The sequence below is a fragment of the Fundulus heteroclitus genome, chromosome 1, assembly GCF_011125445.2.
Source record: "Fundulus heteroclitus isolate FHET01 chromosome 1, MU-UCD_Fhet_4.1, whole genome shotgun sequence".
Classification (NCBI taxonomy): domain Eukaryota; kingdom Metazoa; phylum Chordata; class Actinopteri; order Cyprinodontiformes; family Fundulidae; genus Fundulus; species Fundulus heteroclitus.
In genome coordinates, this window is record NC_046361.1 from 13319908 (window position 1) to 13341188 (window position 21281).

Genomic DNA, 21281 nt, shown 5'->3' on the forward strand with positions numbered 1-21281 from the left:
AGACTTTTGCACATTAGAGTAAAAATGCTGGTTAGGACAGTAGCAGAAATTACAAAAAGTGTGTAAGCACTCATTTTACACCATGGTGAATTAAAAACAGACTGGAGTTGCAATGCAGCACGTTTTTGTCCTTTCATGTTGGCCTCTACTGCTTCTAGAAACAGTCTAAGGGTTAAAAAAAATAAGTATGTTTAGTCAGCTGGTTTTACTGCTAAATGCTCTGTATGAGGGGTGCAAGAGCTCAAAATAGGCAGAACTGAGGAGGTGAAATGTCATTATATGAAAATGATTTTGAGCAAAATATACAATGAACATGTTTGCATAGCCCATACACCTATCCTGACTAGTTTAAAAAGGAGCATCATAGGTCCCCTTTAAATCCCTCCATAGAGTGCCAGTTTGTTAGGTCTCTAAGCCACTGATCCCTTCTCTTGAGTTCCTCACTGTATAAATGGACTCATAAAACATGATTTTATCTACAAAAACTGGAACTGGACAGTTGGGTGTCAGTACTATTGCCTTGAGTGGACATTGTGTTATGAATTGATGCTTGAGTTTGGCACTAACTCACTTTTCTTTCACAGGTTTTACCATATTTTTTTTTTCTGATATGGAAAGTAATGTAATTATTTTGAGGTACAAGCTTGAACACAATTGACCTAAAATACGAGAGCACTTATGTGAGCAAGTCTGTATCCAGCACTGCCTCTGACCTCTGGGTTACATGAATACAAGGAATAATTATCTGTCATTAGCTAGATAATCTGCCTGAAATGACTTGGGAAAAAGCACAGGACAAGAAATTCCACTAGTTAGATAATGAATTGTCATCACTGGGAGTTTTTTTAAGTAGAACCCTATTTGTTCTGAAATCTCAGCTGTTCTTAATTTTTTTTCCTACATACTGCTGAAACTGAATCTGGCCCACAGATAACTTTTGTACATGATCGTGAGTGGAAAAAAGACATTTATTTTCTTTGGCAGCAGTAACACTATCACACGCACCCTCCCATTATTCTTAGAATTACAAACAGAAAGGTCTTCATATAATTTTGTCCTATGAAGTTATCTCATGAGCAGTTATAGAAAGATAGAAAATCTAATTAGTGTTGGCCATACTTAGTTCACTATTGTCTTTTGTAAATAAGGAAAGGACTTTCATACAGTTTCTTTATCATTCTGTCTTTTTCTCTTCCTTATCCTGTATTGAATTGGATTGGATACAGATAAACAGCTTCAAGAATTGCCCAATGAAATATTGTGAGAAATTCTAGTTATTCATGGCACTGATCGCTGATGTTGAAAGTCTAAAAAAAAATAACTGCTTGAAAAAAAAAAAAATCCAGGTCAAGAAATTAATTTCATTGAACACAGCTTTGCTAAGACGAGAAGAAAATCCAATCCGTCAGCTTTTTAGTTTGCCAAAGTGTGACGTGAACACACCTTAAACACATCACCATCTTCAGCATTTACAATTGCCGTTATCAAATGTTTCTGGCTGTATGGACCTTCCTAAATCTCTCACTATTTCTGCAGTGAAGCTGAACAGTTGTGTGCCCATGTGGCCACTGTGTACGATAGCTTGTGTCCAAACTGCTAAATATTTGGCTCTGGCTCTAAAACTTTGCTGCAAAACACAAAGCACTGCAGGATGATTTCTGATGCTGGAATCACCCAGCTGTGCAGATGTATACACACACACACACACACACACACACACACCACGCAGGCCTCCACCCTAAAAAGATCCCAGGATCATCTGTCACTGGCATAAATCAGTGTTCCTTCCCAAGTTGCAATAAATACTTAATGACGTTTCAAGAGAAACACCCAGAAATGCTTGCTCTAGTGAGGACAGGTCCAAGATGTGTGCATTTATGTGCATTTAAGAAGCCAAGAGAAGTTTCTTTAACAACTTTTAATAAGGTGATGTCTTGTGAACATACAAGTGTCATTCTATAGAGCTGAGGGGGTACACGGGCAGATCTGTGGTTACAACTCTAAAGATACGCCACATTCAGAATATATTGGTGCATTTGATTTGTACTCGAAAGTTGAATTTTCTGAGTTATAATTCAGGAAGATCTCTAATAAAATTGCCTACTGAAGCCAGAAAGCCAGCACATAGTAAACTTAGCCAGAGTTACAAGAATCAAATGTTGCACTGCACTTTTGACAGTTTCAGTGTTGGTCCTGAATGCATTAAAATCTATAGTGTTTTTGAGTGGCATTAACGTTTGGACACCTTTGAACTTGTCGAACCTTAACTTGCCTCCATGGCATCATTCTAATTTTGCTCTAACTGGGAGCTTACTCTCTGTAAAATAAGAAACGTAGGAGAAAAGTCTCATGATATTTACCTTTAATGACTGGTGTGTTTTGTGTGTGAACGGGTATTTCTGCTTGTAGTTTAGGCTGCTTTATAAACATAATATGTCACTTTGGGGACTTGCTATTGATAATATTTGCCTCTCCACTCATTTTTAACTTAACTGCATCCTCTGCACTTTAAATGTGAAATATACAAACACAAGGTTATGCCCTAATGATCTAAACTGCAACTGGTTTCTGTCATGCAGGAGCCTGATGTATGCATGGAGTGAAAGTGTGCAGCTATAGATTCAAACTGAGAAAGGAAGTCACAGCTTAATCCAGTCAGCCATTGTTAGCATTGCTCTGTAGAGTTAAGTAAAGTTGAAATAAGTACAGTTGAAATAACAGCATAGATGTTGCCTTTAATTCAAGTGAGTGAAGATCTCTATCAATGAGGAACAGCAATCTAGTAGTGGTTAGATGGTTGCTGCAATTAAAAAACAGTAAATGTATAAATGTTAAAACCATGTTTACCTTACGATAACTAAAACATAAAAATATAGTATGTGAATGAAAAGAGATTTTGAGAGATACTAAACTAAAATACAGTTAGCATGAGACAAGAAAACAGGAGTGAACTAAACAGATGCATTTAAAACAAATGTTATTAAATACTGTATTTTCAAAAAGAAGACTGAGAACTTAGTCCCAGCTGTTTATGTGCTGATCTATGAACTAGAACTAATTGTATTATAAGTTCGTTATAAGGGCAAACTGGTAAAATGCTCGACTGTTCCCCTCTAACTAAACCAAATGCAGTCAGAGCCACTATTTGTGAGCACACCCCTTTGGTGTTTTAACAAGCAGCAACAAATTAGAAATATGTTATCTCCAGATCTTTGTTTCAACTTCTGAGACAAATCAAAGGGTTTGTTTTTACAGTTTCTGTACCACAAGGAAGAAGGAAATAACAGATGACGGTGAAAGAGCTGTTATACTGTTTTTATGCAGTTCACAAATACCAGTAAGTACCAGCTGAAAACAAAGTCAATATTCCCCTATTAGCTCCAGAAACCAAATGATGAAGTGGGAAACACATATGGAAAAATGAGCTGTGACATACCGCTAAAGGTGCTCGCAAACGGGAAGCTGGGGTCATGTGGAACCCTCCCTCGTCCACTCTCCACATTCAGTGGGTTCATGGTGAACACGTGCTGGGGAAGAGAGGGCACAGTTACAAGTGTGTAAATCAAGTCCAGCAGGTGGGCCCTGAGGAGGACTCTATCAGGCTGATATTTATCACAGCTCCAAAAACGCCAGAACTATAGGCTTACTTCATGTGATTCGGATTACGGAGTTGAAATATTAACTGAATCATACATTCTTCACCGGTTCTTCCAAGTGGAAAATCTTTTCGTTTCCAGTTTACAAGGTCAGCCCATTGCACTGCCTGAAACTGATTACCTTGTTTAACAAAAGTTCAGCAGGTACAGCCACAAAGCAGACAAACCCAAACCTTTTATAAGAGGAGCCTGTAATCTTATTGATGGGGAGGCCAGCTTCTCCTTCTTTGTCTGATTGTTTAAATAAGTCCAACCTGGACTTTTTGTAGTTTCACACAGTTTTTCACATTTATCCGTCCTTTCATCGAACTCTCGCCTGTCTGAGAACGAAGGAGCTGTCTGCGATAAGAGGAAATTTAGGATTAGTGCAGCTGCCAGGGTTCAGACAAGTTTCCCACACAGTTCCCAGTGCAGATCAGTCCTGGGAGAACTGGATGAAGAGAAGCCAGCTGGGTAATAAATGAAAACACTGCTATCAAATAAAAATCGTTGTTAAATATTGAACTTTATCAACGTTTTAACTGTTGTGAGTTATGGAAAGGTTAAAACTCAGTTAAAACGTGTTCCTGCAGACAAAGGACAAACATTAAGGCAACATGTTAAATTGTTGTTGCAGTTAGCCTAAACAAGCTGGATGGTTCTTAATTTTTTGTTTTATTTTACAACAGTATACATTCCTCTGGAAAAAAAAAAAAATCCTGTTAATCATGTAGAGCGGTTTTGAATAAATTAAGTATTTACATTTTGGAACTAAAATAACTAAAAACCTGCTTTATCAGATACTTTAAATCTGACCTTTCAAAATGTGCAGAGGTAAAATTTGCTGGTATGAATAAATAAACCTCTAAGGCTGAGCAGATCAACCACCACCTTATTTCAGAAATGACAAAAGCAGACCCCCAGAAACGTCTCAAATTACCACAGAGTCACTTAGAAACAGACCTAAACAGCTGGTGGTTTAACGCTTGTTACTTGTTACAGCACAGGTCAAATAAGCATGAAGCCCATTACGCATTCTGTGAAAATATTTAAGAAACAAGGTTCAGCACACATCATAAATAAGGTTTATTGATCGTTCGCTAATAAACTCATACTCCTAGTTTCACTAACCAAATACACCCACAATGATGTTTGGTTAGCAAGTCCAGAATCAACAGGGCTTTTGTAGCCATTATTAACATGCCTCTGTGCCTCTGGCACAACTGTGGCTGGATATTTGGTCTGCTATTGACAGAAATGGTAGAGCTTATCGGTTGCTTTTACTCGCACTAACTGAATTTAAAACCAGGACCATGCACTTTGACAGGGATGCTGTGGTGTTCAAGTTTGAAATACGTGGTGATTTTTGTTTAAGTTGAAGCATTTGGGAGAAGTTGTCCCTTTTCTGCCCACTTTGTGTCCAACGGCAGTATTATTTGTATCAGAACAGATCCTTCACCGTGATGCTATCACCACCATGCTTGACATTTGTTTCTGTGTTCTTAAGTTTGAAAGCCTCATGTTGACTTCTTCAAAACATTTGTCTCGTAGGCAAATAGCTCAGGGATTATCTTGACTGACCATGAACCTTTTCTGCAGAAGGCATTTAGCTGGTCCACATGGGCAGCTGCAAATTAAAGTCATGCTCTAACATCTGTGGAACAGGCAACCCATCTTTCTATCTGGGCCCTGTTACTAAGTCACATGTGGACAGTGACACTGGTGTTTCAGCTTCTTTGAAAAGCTTGGCAGCAGCAACACTTTGATTGTTCCTGGACTATTTTTGAAGCAGCAGTTGTATTTTCCCCTTACAGTTAAGTCAGATGTTTGAAACTTGGCTGCAAGTGGGCGATTGAACAAGGCAATGATCCCAAACAGACAATAAAACTAGTTTTGGACTGGATTAAAAAGGCCAACATTAAGCCTCTGGAATGGCGTCAATTTCAACGCTTTGAAAATTTATAGGCTGCTGTTAAGAATCAAGTGCCAGAAAACAAAATAATTTAAATGAGCTCAACCATTAATTTTGTGCCAAGAACAGTGGTTAAATAACCAGCCAGAATTATACCAACGGCTTGTTGCTAACTAAGAAAAGTGTGTTGTTTACTTACATTTTTCTACATAGTAAAGGGGTGTATGCATACATTTGAGTCTTTGTGTATAATATTGAAACTGCATGGATTCAAGGAAGTCTGGGTAAATTTAAACATTCCACCACATTCTTGTTTATTTTTCAATGAAGAAGTGCATGTTGTGGGATCTATTCCCCTTGGAAAAGTACGGTCCAAAGGCATCAATAATAATATAATACTGGTGCTAATGATAAATTTGCCCTGAACTGTATTTAAACCTGATGATCAGTTTAAGTTGCACATGTCTACATTCAAGAGAAATACATGAAAATTAAGTAGGATAAAATCCTAGAAACAAAAGCTTTAGTTTATGAATAAAGAAAAGAAAAAAAAACACAAAGCGTCTTGGATTTTGGACCTTAGATTTCTCATCCTAGTTATAGAATTACTTGGCTTATACTTTCAATACTGGTATTTCAGATAAATTCAAAAGTCATATTTTTGCAAAGTACTCCTTTGGCTTCCTGATGCCTCCACCTCACAGCAGCAAACACAGATGCAAAACCTTGACGGGGTTTTTAATTTTAAAAGCTGTAAATTGTGGTGAAATCTGCAGTGAATTATGTAGCACTGAGCTCAGCTAATCATTGCACAATGAAAGGGTCAGAAAGGGAAATGTCGATGAATTACTGGGCCAGGTGCACCATCCAATGTGTCAGGAGCTAACTTCACAAAGCACCTCATTAGTAAATACCAACATTTTCTTTTTTATGCTGAACAGGGTCTGCACTAGTCTCTCAGTGAAAATAAATCTTTGCCCACATCTTTTGTTCTCACTCCAGCATTGAACAAAGTTAATAAAAAATACTGGAGGGGGTTCCTTTTTTTTTTTACTTAACTCACTGGTTGGTCAAACTCACTAAATGAACTCTGTCCACATCCTTAGACTGTCTGACTTTTTAGGTCAAGAAAGGGTCAGTTTGGAAAAAAGGCCTTTTGTTTTCAGTCTTTCTTCTTTCACTTCAATGCCACCAGAGTACCAGGCTGTCTGTACCAGAAACGTCTCGGTGTGATCAAACGCAGCCCAGTTCCAGGATAAAAGTAGGAATGGGAGGTGACAGGACTAACTATAAAACTTTGACTTTGATACGAACCCATGTGACAAATTAAAGTGCCCTGGCCATGAACTCTGCTTCTCACTCCATGTTCCTCTCATAAACAATGGAGTATTGTTAGATGGTGGGCGAGTCCTTCAGTGAGAGGAGATCACAGGGGAGATGATGACATTGAAGTCAGCTGCTTAAATAAACCTGTCAGAAACGGTGAACAATACGTGCATCAAAAGATCACGGAGCTTTAGAAGTGCACCAACACACACTCACTTGTGCAACACAGCAGTACGTGTTGAGGAACACGGATAAGCCCTCGCAGCTTTTCAAATGACTTTTACAGGTAGCAAAGGGAACGTATAGAGCCCACCAGCACACACAATGGTGAAACACAAAAACACACAAGTGCGTTTCTGAAACTACAGCGCTTTGCAAGAGTTTTTATACCCCTTGAACTTTTTAAAAATTTCTTTCTTTGGCACTAAGAGGTACAGCATTTTAAAGTGTCAGAAAGGAAAACAACATCTGGCTTTCAACATTGTTTGCACATAAAAATCTGACAATTACAGTATAACATTTGTGTTGCTCACCCTTTCCTCTGATATGCTATAAGAAACCCAACGTAACTCAAGGATAAAGTTATGGGGACGTTCAAAGCAAAACGTTTAATGCCAAAATGGAAAGAGTGTGATACAACTCTACTAAAACATGACCATCCATTAAAACTGACAGAACATGGACAAATATATAATATATTGGTAAGAGAAAAAGCCAAGAGGTCCATGGCAACTCTGGAGGAGCTGCTGAGATGGGAGACTCTATCATCAGGAAAATATTTAGTTGTGCACTCCACAAATCTAGCCTTAATGGAAGAGATTTAAAAAGACAGGCAACGTTAATATAAAAGCCATAGTCCAGCTTTCAGTTTGCTACAAGGGTACACAGCAAACATGTGAAGAAAACAGGTTCTCACAGATGAGACTAAAATGTAACTTTCTGGCCTACCCGTAAAATGCTGTAACTGCTGGAAAATCACCGCTTATTACCCTGAACACAGCATTCACACTGTGAAGCATGGTGGCGGCAGCATCAGGCTCGGGGATGTTTTTGTCTTTGGCAAGTACAAGTGATGCTGGTCAGAGTTAAAGAGAAGATAGATGGATGTGAATACACTTTTAAAACCTGTTTGAAGCTGCAATAGGACCTAGGGTGGAGGATGACCTTCCAGCACCTTCCTTACCCTAAACATGCAGCCGGAGCTAAAAACGAATGGATTGGATTGAAGCAAATTCATGCATTAGAATAATCCTGTCAAGGTCCGAACTTTAATCCACACAGCAATCTTTAAAACAACCTTCAAAAATTACTGCTTACAGAAACATGCTATTGGAACAAACAAAGGTAAAGCACATTTTTAAAGAAGAATGGAGAAATAAAAGATTAGAGACAGCTCAAATTATTTGAAGTTGTAAGTGATTGCAACGCAAGGTGGTTCAACAAAGTATCAACTAAGGAGGGCTAAATACAAATGTATGGCACACTTTGAAAATCATCTATCCCTCCCCTCATTTTACAATTATATATTAATCTGTTGGTCTACTATATAAAATTCATATAAAACACATTATTAGTGATGAAATTTGAAAGTTTAACCATTTTCCTAGTGGTAATTCTGATCTCTTTTTCTCTGTTCATAGAAATGTTTTTACTGTAGAAAATGGCCTCTTTTCTCCTTCTGCCTTTCTCCTCGTAAGCTTATATGGGTGTGTGCGCTGGCTGTGCTGTGCTCTTTTGTATGTTTTTACATAGCTCATTTGCACATCCCAGATGAGCAAGAGTCAAGTTTTCTAAGCAATTCTGTGTGTGAATGTCTGTGTCTGAATATGTTTTCTCATCGTGTTCTACGGGAATGGAGCCGCTTATTAGAGTGTCAGAGTCACTCGGGCCAAACTCTGTCAAAACAAATACATACAAGTTTTGTGATACAGAGAAGGAAACATCCAGACCTCTTTGTGCTCAGCTTTGCCAAGCATAATACAACACAATATCATGGACCCCCACTCCACAAGTATTACGACAAGTCGGAACATACACATACAGATGGCTGCATTATCCTCATTTTGAGTAAAAACTCTTCATCTTGCTATTCTGTTAATCTCTAACCTATCAAATATATACTTTATAACCATTTAACAAAACTAAAGCTTTCTGTTATGCTCACTCTCTACTTACAGTGAAATCTAAAACTTCTGCTCAACTCTACCAAATCATCAATCATTTAAAGTGTGTGGCATGCATTCCTACATATCAGCCCACTAAGGTGCACTTGGACTCTCTTCAGATATATACATACAGCCCAGATGCTTGTGGCTTTGCTTGCAAAAAGTGATAAAACCTACCAGTTAAAGGGGGATTGTCAAGATCTGTTGGACTTTGAGTTTAGATCAGTAAATTGTGTTTTTTCAGGCATTTCTGCCTATTCTAATGTCATATTCTGTTGATTGTATCTGTTCCCAGGTTTACCCAGTGCTTTCGCTTCATCCCTTACTTTCATACTCTATCATAGTAGTTTCTCATCTGCTCATTAATTCATCCGTGTAGAGTTTCAGTAATCAAACAAATCTAATTGTCTCTTAAACCAAGTATGACTAACGTGTTTTTTTTTTCTTTTGTAGACTGCATAACTGCTGTTAAGCAGTGGATGTGTAAAACATTTTTGTTCTTAAACCATCAAAAGGTTGAATGTATTTTATTTGGTGATATTGCTACCACAGATATCAGTGCTTTGCCTTTTAAGTTAGAAATCTGGGGATTATATTCAACCAGGAGTTTAACTTTAATAAACAAATTAACTCTGTAGTCAAATCTAGCTTTTATCATCTGCATTTGCTGAATAAAGTTAAATCTTCTGTAAATCACACTGACTTAGAGATGGCCATTCATACATTTGTCAGTTCTAGACTTGATTACTGTAATGGACTGTATATTGGTGTCCATCAATCTTCCTAAGACGACTTCAGCTTGTTCAGAATATAGCTGCCCGTCTTTTAACCAACACCTCTAGATGTAAGCATATTACCCCAGTCCTATTCTCTTTGCACTGGCTCCCTGTTCATTATAGAATTGATTTTAAAATCGTAATGTTTGTTTTTAAAGTTTTAAATGGACTAGTCCCACCCTATTCATCTGAACTTTTAGGTCTTCCTGTACATGGGAGCTCTTTGAGATCATCAAGTTGCCCTTTCTAAGATGCCCCAAGAACTAGGTTAAAGCACTGGGGTGACCAGGCCTTTTCAGTGTCAGCACCCTGACTTTGGAGCAACTTCCCTTTAGATCGTTGTTTAACTTCTGACCAGAGAAGCTTTAAATCTAAGCTTAAGAGTTATCTTTTTACATAGTCTTTTAATACCATTTAGTGGAATGGCATTTTTCTTGTTTTATTGTTGTTCTTGTGTATTTCTTTTTTGATGTAACTTTTACTGTAAGGTCCTTCAATCACCTTAGTTGGTTGTTGTTAAGCGCTATATCAATCAGTCAATCAATCGATCGATCAATCAATCAATCAATCAATCAATCAATCAATCAATCAATCAATCAATCAAACACACACACACACACACACACACACACACACACACACACACACACACACACACACACAATAACTACCAACTGGGTGAAGTGTCAGATCATCTTTTGTTGTTTTATTTCCTGTCAGCCCTGAGTTCCCATCATAGGTAAAATTCATATCTGGCATGCTCCTCCTGTATTTGTCTGTTGCGCTTCGGTCCCAACTAACACGAAATCATGACAGTGGAAGTAAACACCCAGCAGAAAAAGTAAAGAAAAACACAAATCAGATTCTGAACTGAGGAAGAAAAACAAAAATGGTTGTTTTTGAAAAACATAGGACAGGAAAATTTGGTGTCCTGCGCGTTGGGGTAATTTCTTCTCAGCAACAAGACAGAAAGAAGACAGGGACAAGTGTGTGCAATTTCAGGCAAACCAGTTTGGAACCAACCTAATGATTGATATTGATGGGTGTTTTTGCTGATAGAAGCATTTGCAGGTAACTTATGCATCATTGTTCACCCACCAGCCTCACAGCTTTAAAATAAATGTAGACAAGCTGTTTAAAATGGAGAGCACACCAACCACTGTTAACCTTGAGGATGTTCTGACTGAACAGATGCAGGAGTTTAAACATCTCAGCTTAATGGTGACAGAAAAAGATAACTTCAGCTGTATGCATTTGGAAGAAATCCCTTTGAACAAATATGCACCTCGTCTGCACTTTGATATCGGCAATCCTATACAGATCTGATCCCTGAACCATTACTTAGTGAGACTTGAACAAACTCAAGATTTTTCAAGTGGGATGTCTACGTCGGGTCTATAAAGTCTTACTACAGCACAGGATTATCAACGAGACCATCTCATATCAGGCAATTTGGACTGAAAAGTTTAGCAAAATGTTATTTTGGTAGGACAACGTTCCCATCCAGTTGTTTAGGAACAAACAAGAAATTGGAGTGGTGCATAGCATTAAAGCAGAGCAGGCATTCTATATACAGTATATAGAGGGATAGACCTTGTCGTATTCCTACTGGGTTTAGTTTACATTAGCTTTTAGCTTGCTTTAACAATGTTTAAAATAAACCAAGGCTAGAGCATGTATTTTTTCTTTTAATTTATGCTTCAGTTTAGAAAGAGCTATTAACAAGGAAATATTGAGCTCCAATTTCAGGAATTCTGAACGCGTAAACATTTAAATTTCCTAAATGCTGACAGCTTTTGTTTGTTGCAAAAATTAATCTCTTCTTTGTTCTTCTTTGTGTGCTTTGACACACAGCTCATTTCTTTTTATTTATGTTTTAAAGTGCATGTCTCTCATCATGTTTGTGTATGTTTCTGTCGGCATCTCTGCATATTTATGTGCTCAGTTCGGTGTCATTTGTTTTGTTTGACTGGCTGTTTGTGTATTTGCGTGAGGTCTCGTCCTCCTCATGTCGTCACTGTATGGTAGCGGTTTATTTGTACGTCTAGGAGACTCATCAGGCAGTTGTGTCGCTCGCCGTGGGGACTCCAGCCTATGTCTGTCTATATGCGTTGGGTTGTGGGTAAGAGGAACAGAGGCACTCACAGATTCCTAGATGAATACCATATGATGATAATTATTTAAACATTGGTTTTACTAAACTCTTTGTAAATAAGGACACATTTTTTAATACAGGTTTTTGACTGGCGAAATGAAATTGTGTCTCATTATATATAGGAATCTTTCTCTTGCTTTAAAAATGCATGTGCTCTGTGACCTCCCAGAAATATAAAAGCTACTAATAGACGAGAATTCTGCCTAGCACAATTTTGTTTTTATCTTGTAAAAAATACTGTGGGGATTAGGCAATACTGAATACAAACAACAAAGTTTCCAATACTAATAAAATTTGACTAAAGTGCTTGAAGAAAAGTCTGTTTCTTCACTTTAGACCAGCTGCTTTCAAGTGAGTACAATCCATAGTTTATAGAAAGTTTCACAGATTTTCATATAAAACTTGTGTGGCTCTTAGACAACAGTTAGACAATGTTGGCCACACTAGTGTGGTGGTGGGAGAGCAACAGAAGGTAAATGTGTACATGTACCTCTAGCAGAGATGAAACACGTAGTAGGTTAAAGGTCATCCCACCCAGAGTCTTGTCTGATAGACTCTGTGTCTCATTTCCTGGGAGAGGTCACACAAACAGGCGGTTCTGTGTTTTCTACCTTTAAACAATTGGTTCAGTAAATGCGTAGGATCCCTCTGGTGCTGATGTCAAACAGACTCCAACTACTCTGCAGGACTGGGCTTATTGCTGTAGAGACTTCAGTATTAGACCTCCACAAGCTTGAGAGACAGCTTGTATCTGAAAGGCAACAGGCCCAGCTGAAGAAGTCTAAAATCTGTCATTTTGTGCACACCTTGGTGCACAGAGTTACTAAAACACTAACTTCTATCAAAAACCTGCATGCATTAAATGTGAGAAGGACTAAAATAAATGAAGTAATGATAACTTTACTTTCAACTCCATTTTTGAATTTGTTCTATATCATTTTTAAAGCACAACATTTATAAACCTTAATTTTTCTCTTAGCGGTGCCTTAAAAAACTGTTGAATTTGCTTGAACTTTTTAAACATTGTTCTATGCCAACATTACAAATTTATTTTATTTAATTAGTTATAAAACAACAGTAGTGCATACTTGTAAAGTGGAATATAGGATAAATTGTCTTAATCTTTTTCTGTTTATCAATAAAATTCTGTGCAACACGCACAGGAATTTATCCCCCTTTATGCTGATGCCCTTAAATAAAATCTATTTGGGAATTGATTATACCTGCTGTTCTTTGAAGTCCTCAGAGATCTGATAGAAAACAAATTACCAACCAAACAGTGTCATGAAGACCAGGGGTCCGTTCTTCGTACGTTGCTTAAACCATCCAAGATCAAATGAGACATCCAAGATGATTTCATCCGGCTAATCATGATCCGGCTAATTGGGTTCTTCGAACACACCTGTTGTTTATGATTAGTATGGCTGGATTGAGTTATCTGAGATAACTGCGCGTCCATGCGTTGGTTTAAAAGGGGAAATGTATTGATAGAAGAAACAATGAGTGCTGCTCATTGTTTCTACTAACACTTCATCTCTTGCCAACTTGCAGGCAAAAACTGAAAACCTCTAAGCCTGTGGTTAGAACAGTTTGGAAGTGGACTGATGAGTCAAAGCAGATGATTTAGGCCTGCTTCAACTTCACAGATTAGAGTCCCTTTAAAGCTTCATCCACTTACCTGAATGAGCTTGCTGAAACTATCCCTTCATACATCAGCTGTTGTGAGGATGTGTGTACAGACCAAGACCTTTTGCACATATAACAATAATAAACCATTGTTTACTTCATGTCTGAGAAGCTGCGCAGAAACAAGAAACTGGTTTACAGCAGTGTGGCCCGAGCCCTGCATTAGTAGGCCAAGAGCAAACACACTAATGAGTTCAAGGCAGCTAAGAGACGCTACAGTGAGGAGCTAAGAAACAGTTTCAGAACTAACGACCCAGCCAGAGTTTGGAATGCATTAAGAAAAAACATGGCCTACAGAGACGCGTGAACCCACCTTATGCAGAATCCTTGTCTGGCAGCCATTTTTGACAGTTTTAACAGCTGGTTTGAAAGGTAGTCCTTCATACCTCCCACCAACTTGTCCACATTCCATTCTGATACACAAGCTCCCCATGTTCCTAGCACACACCCCGGGAAATCTCCAGGACCTGGTAATGTCTCCCCCTCATCCCTGAGAGTAAGCACTGACCAATTGGCCCCAATCTTCACTGAAATCTTCAGCATCTCTCAGGAGCTGTGTGAGGTTGCCTCATACTTCAAACACTCCAGCGCCATCCCAGTCCCCGAGAAACACATCATCATGGGTTTACATGACTACAGACCTGTAACCTGATGTCTGTGGTCATAAAACTCTTTGAGAGGCTGGTGTTGATGCAACTGAAGGAGCTCGCTGGCACCCTGCTGGACTCCCTGCAGTTCACTTAATGGGCAAACAGGTCAGCAGATGATTCAGTCAACCTGGGACTACACTTCATTCTGTACCAGCTGTTGTGGTATATTTGTACTGTTAAGGTGAAAAATGTCTTATGGGGGGGGGGGGGGGGGGTGACTACATGCAGAGAGATGAGTTCTGGTTTAAGATGTAAAAAGCATTGTGCAGCAATTTGAAAGTAATTTTTTTTTCCTGAAAGCCCTACCAGTTTTGCAGGAATTCTGCTGACTTATCTTTTTGTTGCTGTTTTTTTTTTTCTTCTCCTGTGCCTTAAATCCCTTAGAGTAAAAACCACAATGAAAATGACAGATTGGAAGGGAAAGAGAAAACTGCACCACAAAGAGAACACACACAGGGATGACCACCTAAATACTTAAGAAAAAGGGGGGAAAGGGTTTCGCCGCACTTAGTTTCTTTACATGTACTCACAAATCAATGCAAACGCTCTCTAAATGGTTGGCACTCTGCCATCGCGCTCATTTCCCTCGCACAGCTCTGCCAATGTCAGCGAACCCTTCCCCAAATGCAGATTTTGACCCCCTCCTGCTGGGCCGTTGCAGGGGGAAGCAACCTGAAAAACTGCCTTGAAACAGCAAAATACAGGTTTGCTTTAATAGCTCCATTTATAGGTTCACATCTTTTAAATGGTTGTGATGTGAGCCGACTGGATACGAGGAGAGTAAGCCGGTGCAGTTAAAAAGATGTATAGAGAGGATTGTGCTGTGGCTGAGGAGCCCTAAGACAAAACTCATGCCAGAGCTGTCTGTGGAGACCCCAGTGATTTGTACCCAGATCCATGCCTGTTTTTCTGTTGGAAACTAGTATCAAACATACTTGTTTCAAGAACATTTGCCTAACAGAAGAACTTTAATGCCATCCACTAATTCATCAGACTTTCAAGACATCTCGCTTGGATAGTATTCCAATATTATGTTTCTGTTCCAGTGTACATTAGATTACTTCACTTCTTTCTGCACTACTAATGTTTTTCAAGAATTGAGCACCGTATATGCAGTGCTCACTTCCCATTTGTGATTTCAGTTGAAATACTTCTAATCTGAAGGGAAAGTTTAGGGTTTACATATAAGTACTAGGGATTCATTAAAGCTACCTCAGCTTATCATGCCTTGTTAATAACATTGTAAATATGCCGAAGGTAAGGGATTAAGACATTTCTACAGTGTCCACAACCTCCTTGTTCATTAGAAAGTATGTCTGGAAAAATGTAATTTGTACTGAAAAATTAATCGCTTAGTTGATTACCACCCAGTTCTTGTCGAAAAGGTTTGTCCTTGCCCCTGCTGTTTTGTCCACAATCCAATAGATAATGCTCCCATTACCAAATGTTTCCTCACAATATCTTAAATCTTTCTCTCAAGATGAGTGGTTTCTGCACATCTACAACACTTTCAGTGTTGCTTAAACAGCATCATTAACTACATTAGCTCAGTAGCAGCATGAGAAGTTGCCACCGATGGTACCTTGGTTTTACAACAGCAGGGAGTTTTGCATCTAAAGAGCAGACTCCTCTGAAAAATCTCTAATTTCTTGAGTCTCCCAGCAACCAGCACAGTCAGGCCTAGACAAAATGCACATAACAGCTATGGTGTCAATAGTGTTACATTAACGTTCATTAATCTATGAATTTCCCCTATCGGGGATAAATAAAGTAATTATCTATATATCTATATCTAATGTTGTTGGTGGGAATATGATGCAACTTTGGGCTGTGACCAGCACATCCAGTTCTGTTTCAAATGTTCATTCAACTCCCTTTTCCTCCTCCAGGCTTGCCCATGTGTCACCTAGTAATATGCTGCCACGAACAAAAGACACCACCACAAACGCTCTATGAATATTATCAGCATACCCAAAAACAATCAGAAAATGCTCACATGCTGTTGGGCCTAATGGGGAGCCCACTTTATTCTGGATGGGCCAAGGTGGCCTTGGCTTACCTTAAGTTTCAATTATGGGATGCAGTCTAAGTACAATTTAATTTCAGTAAAATATTTCTACATTTCTTTCAAAATGTCGACACATCTGTATGCCAGGCTTTTGTAATGGTAAACTATGCCATCATGACAAAACATTTAAAAACTTTTTTCTACCTGTAATGTGACATATACCCATTAAATTAAGATGAAAAGAGCTCAATAAAAACATAAAAAAACTGCAATTATCTGGCTGTATAATAGTGCATACTCTTTGATTAATGCTTTTGTAGAAGCTTCTTTTGATTCAATTTAAGCATTCAGTCTTTTTTGGCAGGGTACGCCAGCTTCCTACATCTTGACTTAATAATATTTGTTTACTTTGCCTTGCAAAAGTTCTTAAAAGTCTATCAAATTGTGATGTCATCTCTAGTTCAACTCCCTCCTCACGTTACGACACAGATTTCTGTTAAATTTAGTTTAACAGAAATCTGGCTAGGCCATTCCAAAACTTAAATTTTTCTTTCATGGTTTCATAATTTTGTTGTTTCAGCTTCCTGCTTGGACTCGGACTGGTTCCATGAAATCATTAGATTCTTCTAATGATTTTGTACAAAACCTTTCAGCTTAACTTCAACAGACCAGAACTTTTCGCTAAGCTTTTTGAAACATTAACCAGTCCTAGTTGTTTTGTGTAAAAGCATCCAGTTATACTATTGCCACTGTTATTCCATGTTTGTTTCAGTCATTCTTGGCTATTTTTCTTGTGAGATGTTATATAAAAGACCGTGTGTGGGTATTTTGGCTCTTCACTGTTACTTTTGCATGATAAGATTATTTTTAATAGTTGGAACGTCTTTAAAAACTGAAGGTGCAAACTAAAGATGAATAAAAACCTTTCAAGGCAAAGCTGAACTTAAGATAGTAAATCAGGTTCATTATGACTGATGGAGGGGGTCTACTGAATCAAAATACAGTATACATATGTAGCGAAAAATTTTAACAGGGGTGTTTAGACTTATTACATCCAATGCATACATTCTTCCTGCACAATAGTTTGCATAATAGCTTTTTGCAGATGCACATTCTACACATTCAAATTGCTTTGCACCTGGTATGAAGATAAGCTTTTCACATGATAATTGGATTGCATGGATTTTTTTACATCCGAACCTTTTGAAGATCCAGCCCTTACTGTAAAAATGTATTAAAAACCCAGGCACATCTCCACCATTCACCACAAAAGACTATGATTATCATTTATGTGGAGATTTAACTATTTTTTATCTTCAAATGTCAAGTTTAAATATGATAAAATAATGTAGCGCAGCTTAGCATACATTCACCAAAACATATGTTGTTCAGCTGCAATAGTTGTACTCAAAAATCCAAGTTAATTGTAGTTCTATGTATGCAGAAAATTGTTTGTTTATGTATGTCCAGACAAATAACAGATGCACACCATTCCCCCACCCCATATCCCTGCTTACCTCTCCTCTGTGGCCCACATAGACAAAGGCACACATGGGCTGGAAGGCACCGGTGCCACAGGCCAGTAGATGGGTGCGATTGTATGGTTGCAGAAGGCGAACAAAGTTGGCACACTCCGTCTGCAAAACAAATCCACATAGGCTAATTAAAAGTCTTTTTATACCTCCAACATAAGTATGTCATTAATGGCTCTATACAGAAACCCCTTAAGTGTTTGCAACTTATGCAAAGTAGCTTAAATGTTCATGGTATGTCAACAGGAAATGCCTGCCAACAGCCATGATGAAATAAATCTTTGTTATGCAGAGAAACATATCTGGAAAACCATGCAATTAATCAAATCATACTAACTGTCATCCAAATGCAGATAAGCTGATTTCCATGACCTAAATCATTCTTTTAAAGAGCCTTCGTGATCACATGTTGCAGAGAGGGCCAAGAAGAGTTTTATCAGATAAAATGTAAAAGTTTCCCAGCAGTACTCATGTCTCTGAATTTTGGATGATAGCCATGAGTGGCATGCCGATGTAGTAAGGAAAACTGCAAGCGAGTCCTGATCAAAATAACTTCTGAAACAAACCGAATGCCTGTATGCAAGTGTGAATAAGTCCACGTTTTTCGTATTAAAATATGACTTGTGAAAATAATTAATTTTGCAAGATCTTTTTTGTTTATTGTCAAAGTTTTGGAAAAGCCAAAATAATGCCCCAATAACACAAAGATAAACGTTACCAAATAGAAATCAGTGACACAGAAGAGCAAAACCAAAAGATGTGGGGTCTAAAGAGATAAGTATCATGATATTTCTGCAAGGATTCTGTGGAAGTGGGGGCATGACCTCTTCCTTTATCCTATCTCTTTAAACAGCAACTGAGCAAAGTTTTGTCAACCCAGAGGAAATTAAGCTGTGACTTATCATTGCCTGGAGTTAAGCAGATCAAACTCATTAAAACACAATTACTCTAGCGTCAGTCGCATGTGTGTGGTCCAAAATGTTCATAATATAGAGATCTTCTTCATACCAAAAATATTTGAAATGCAATAAAATCAGATTTAGTTTCAGTAACTGAAAGGTTACTAATATAGTAACTTGTTCAAATTACAATTTATAACATTTGAAATGTAAATAAATTGTAATTGTAACCCTAACAATTTCAATTACTTTATCAAAGTTATATACCTACAGTAAGTACATTTATTAATTAGTTTTTTTAATAGAGAAAAGAAAATTACTCATTGTGTCTGTAGCTGTTAATGATTTTCAAATGTTTTGGTGTGAAAATAATTGTTGCCACCTAGAAAAAAAGATGGGTGTGACTAAGGAAAGACCATCAAGGTCATTGTACCATTATATGGATCATATCTAGACACCCGTGTTTGTGCATGGAGGGAAGTGTTGATTAGAAAATACTGAATGAGATAACCTGAAATACACCCGAGGTTACTGGTGTGTTTTTCTGCTTTTTATTTTGCCTGTGTGTTATCTACCAATATCTCTATGTGATCCTTTTAAGATCCTAAATCCTTTGTGAAGAAAAATCACTCGACTGCTTAAATAACACCACAGTGCAATAATATCAATCCAAATATGACTCAGTTACAGCTATGACCAAATAATAACTTAACTCCATCTCACACTACACCAGCACGGTGCCCGCAGGCACCAAGTAGCCCCTGAGGACCACATGTAGTGCCCACAAGCCCATTCTAAAAAAAAAACAGTCCACCAGTGAGCTGCAAATAAAATTTTATTGTGTTCAGTTACTCTTCTTGTTCAGTCACACTTGCATTTATATAGATTTATTAATAACAATATCTTATAACGAAGCATGAAAAATCTATTTTTTTTACCTAAAGTTATGGTGAACTCTGATGCTTGTAGTTGCAAGATCAGCCCTTTGTATGAAACAACATCAATGAAATATCTCTCACTTTCAAAAGGGTTGGTGACCCCTGCACTACACTATTCAGATGGTTCACTCCCACTCGATAATCGGTAAATACCCATTTACCTTCTTGGGGGGAATTTAATTTAATTCCAAATTGCCAGTTGATCCTTTAATATAAATTAAAAAAACAAAGAGTTTGTGTCATGCAAAAATCATGTACCTATTCATGGTGCAGCAAAACACTGATTTTCACACCAATATATTATTAGTAATACTATTATTATTTTACATTTTACCTTTATTTAACCAGGTAAACTATTAACAATACATTTTATATATAACTGACTTTTTCTTTTATTGTTGCTTTCATCTTATCTTACTTAATCATTGATTGTACATTGATGCATAACAGGAGATGCATTTGTGATTTCACTATATGACATATAATTACAATAAAGTCATTACATAGTCTCTCATTGAGACTTCACTGCACATCACAAGCAACACACATACTTCAAAGCCATCACCTGACTCCATCTTCCACAAAATCTCTATAATTTCCTCATACTTCAAAATAGAGGTTGGCTAATCACAGACCTTCCCAACACCCGTAGACATAAATTGCAAGGAATACAATGAAGACATGAATGGTTCCACCTCAGACTGCAGTTCGCTGACAGTTTAAGATCAAGTCAGTCTCCATAAAACCTAAAAAACATCATGTAGTTTGGGATTTAGAGGTATCATTTAAAATCAGTCTTAGAATTACATTGTTAATACAGTAAGATAGTCTACTACTTCAACTTGTTAATTAATGACATTAATTAATACTTGATTATCCTTCCATCAACTTCAGTATTGATAATCTTTTGGAAATCTGAGTTAAGGTAGGGGTCTACATTCTCTAGGGACTACATGTGAAAACTAATGCTTACAGCTAATGCAAGCATGCTGTTGGAAATGTAAAATATGCTGTGGCACTGATTGTCTGCCAACCCGAAAAAAGAGTGGGCTTCCCTTTGTCTCTGTTTTCTAACAAGATGCATGATGTCACGCTGAGCTGAGAGGACCAAACGTGTAAATCTGCCTCATGTTCTGGGAGAACGTTGTCTTAGATATCTTAGGTGCCTTGGAGACAAAAAAGTGGAATGAGATGTTGAAAAGCTAAAATATGTCTCCAGCCATCCAGTCTGGGGTTTTGGGTATTACAATTCTGTGTGGTCTTTTAGAGATGAAGTGGCAACAAAGGAAGTGTGGTTGAAATGAAGTGGTGTCATTACTAAAACTCTCAGGGAGAACTATTCTGGCCAGAATTGAAAATCACACTAAAAATAGCTGGTGAAAACAAAAGCCTGCAATGTTCCTTCTAATTATTAGGGAAAATTGGCTGACCACAACTATTCCTGCACAGAAATACATGCAAAATGTTACATTTTTTATGTCTCCCCCAAAAACCGCATCAGTATATTTAACAGTTCTGAGCAGAACCATTTAACATCTTAAACATTGTTTTATTACTTTTTACCATTTCAATTATTAACATAAACAGAGTAGTGCCAAT

General features: G+C 37.8%; 1 protein-coding gene across 4 annotated transcripts in view; it reads right to left on the bottom strand.

Moving 5' to 3' along the window:
- sema3bl (sema domain, immunoglobulin domain (Ig), short basic domain, secreted, (semaphorin) 3bl) overlaps positions 1-21281 on the bottom strand; it is an 86569-nt gene that overhangs the window by 21233 nt on the left and 44055 nt on the right. For all 4 annotated transcript variants that reach the window (XM_036135420.1, XM_036135414.1, XM_036135405.1 and 1 more), the window contains exons 4-5: positions 17831-17950; positions 3437-3527 (exon numbers count right to left, since the gene is read on the bottom strand). In XM_036135420.1, coding sequence (XP_035991313.1) covers positions 3437-3527; positions 17831-17950 — 211 coding nt within the window. The remainder of the gene's footprint in view (positions 1-3436; positions 3528-17830; positions 17951-21281) is intronic.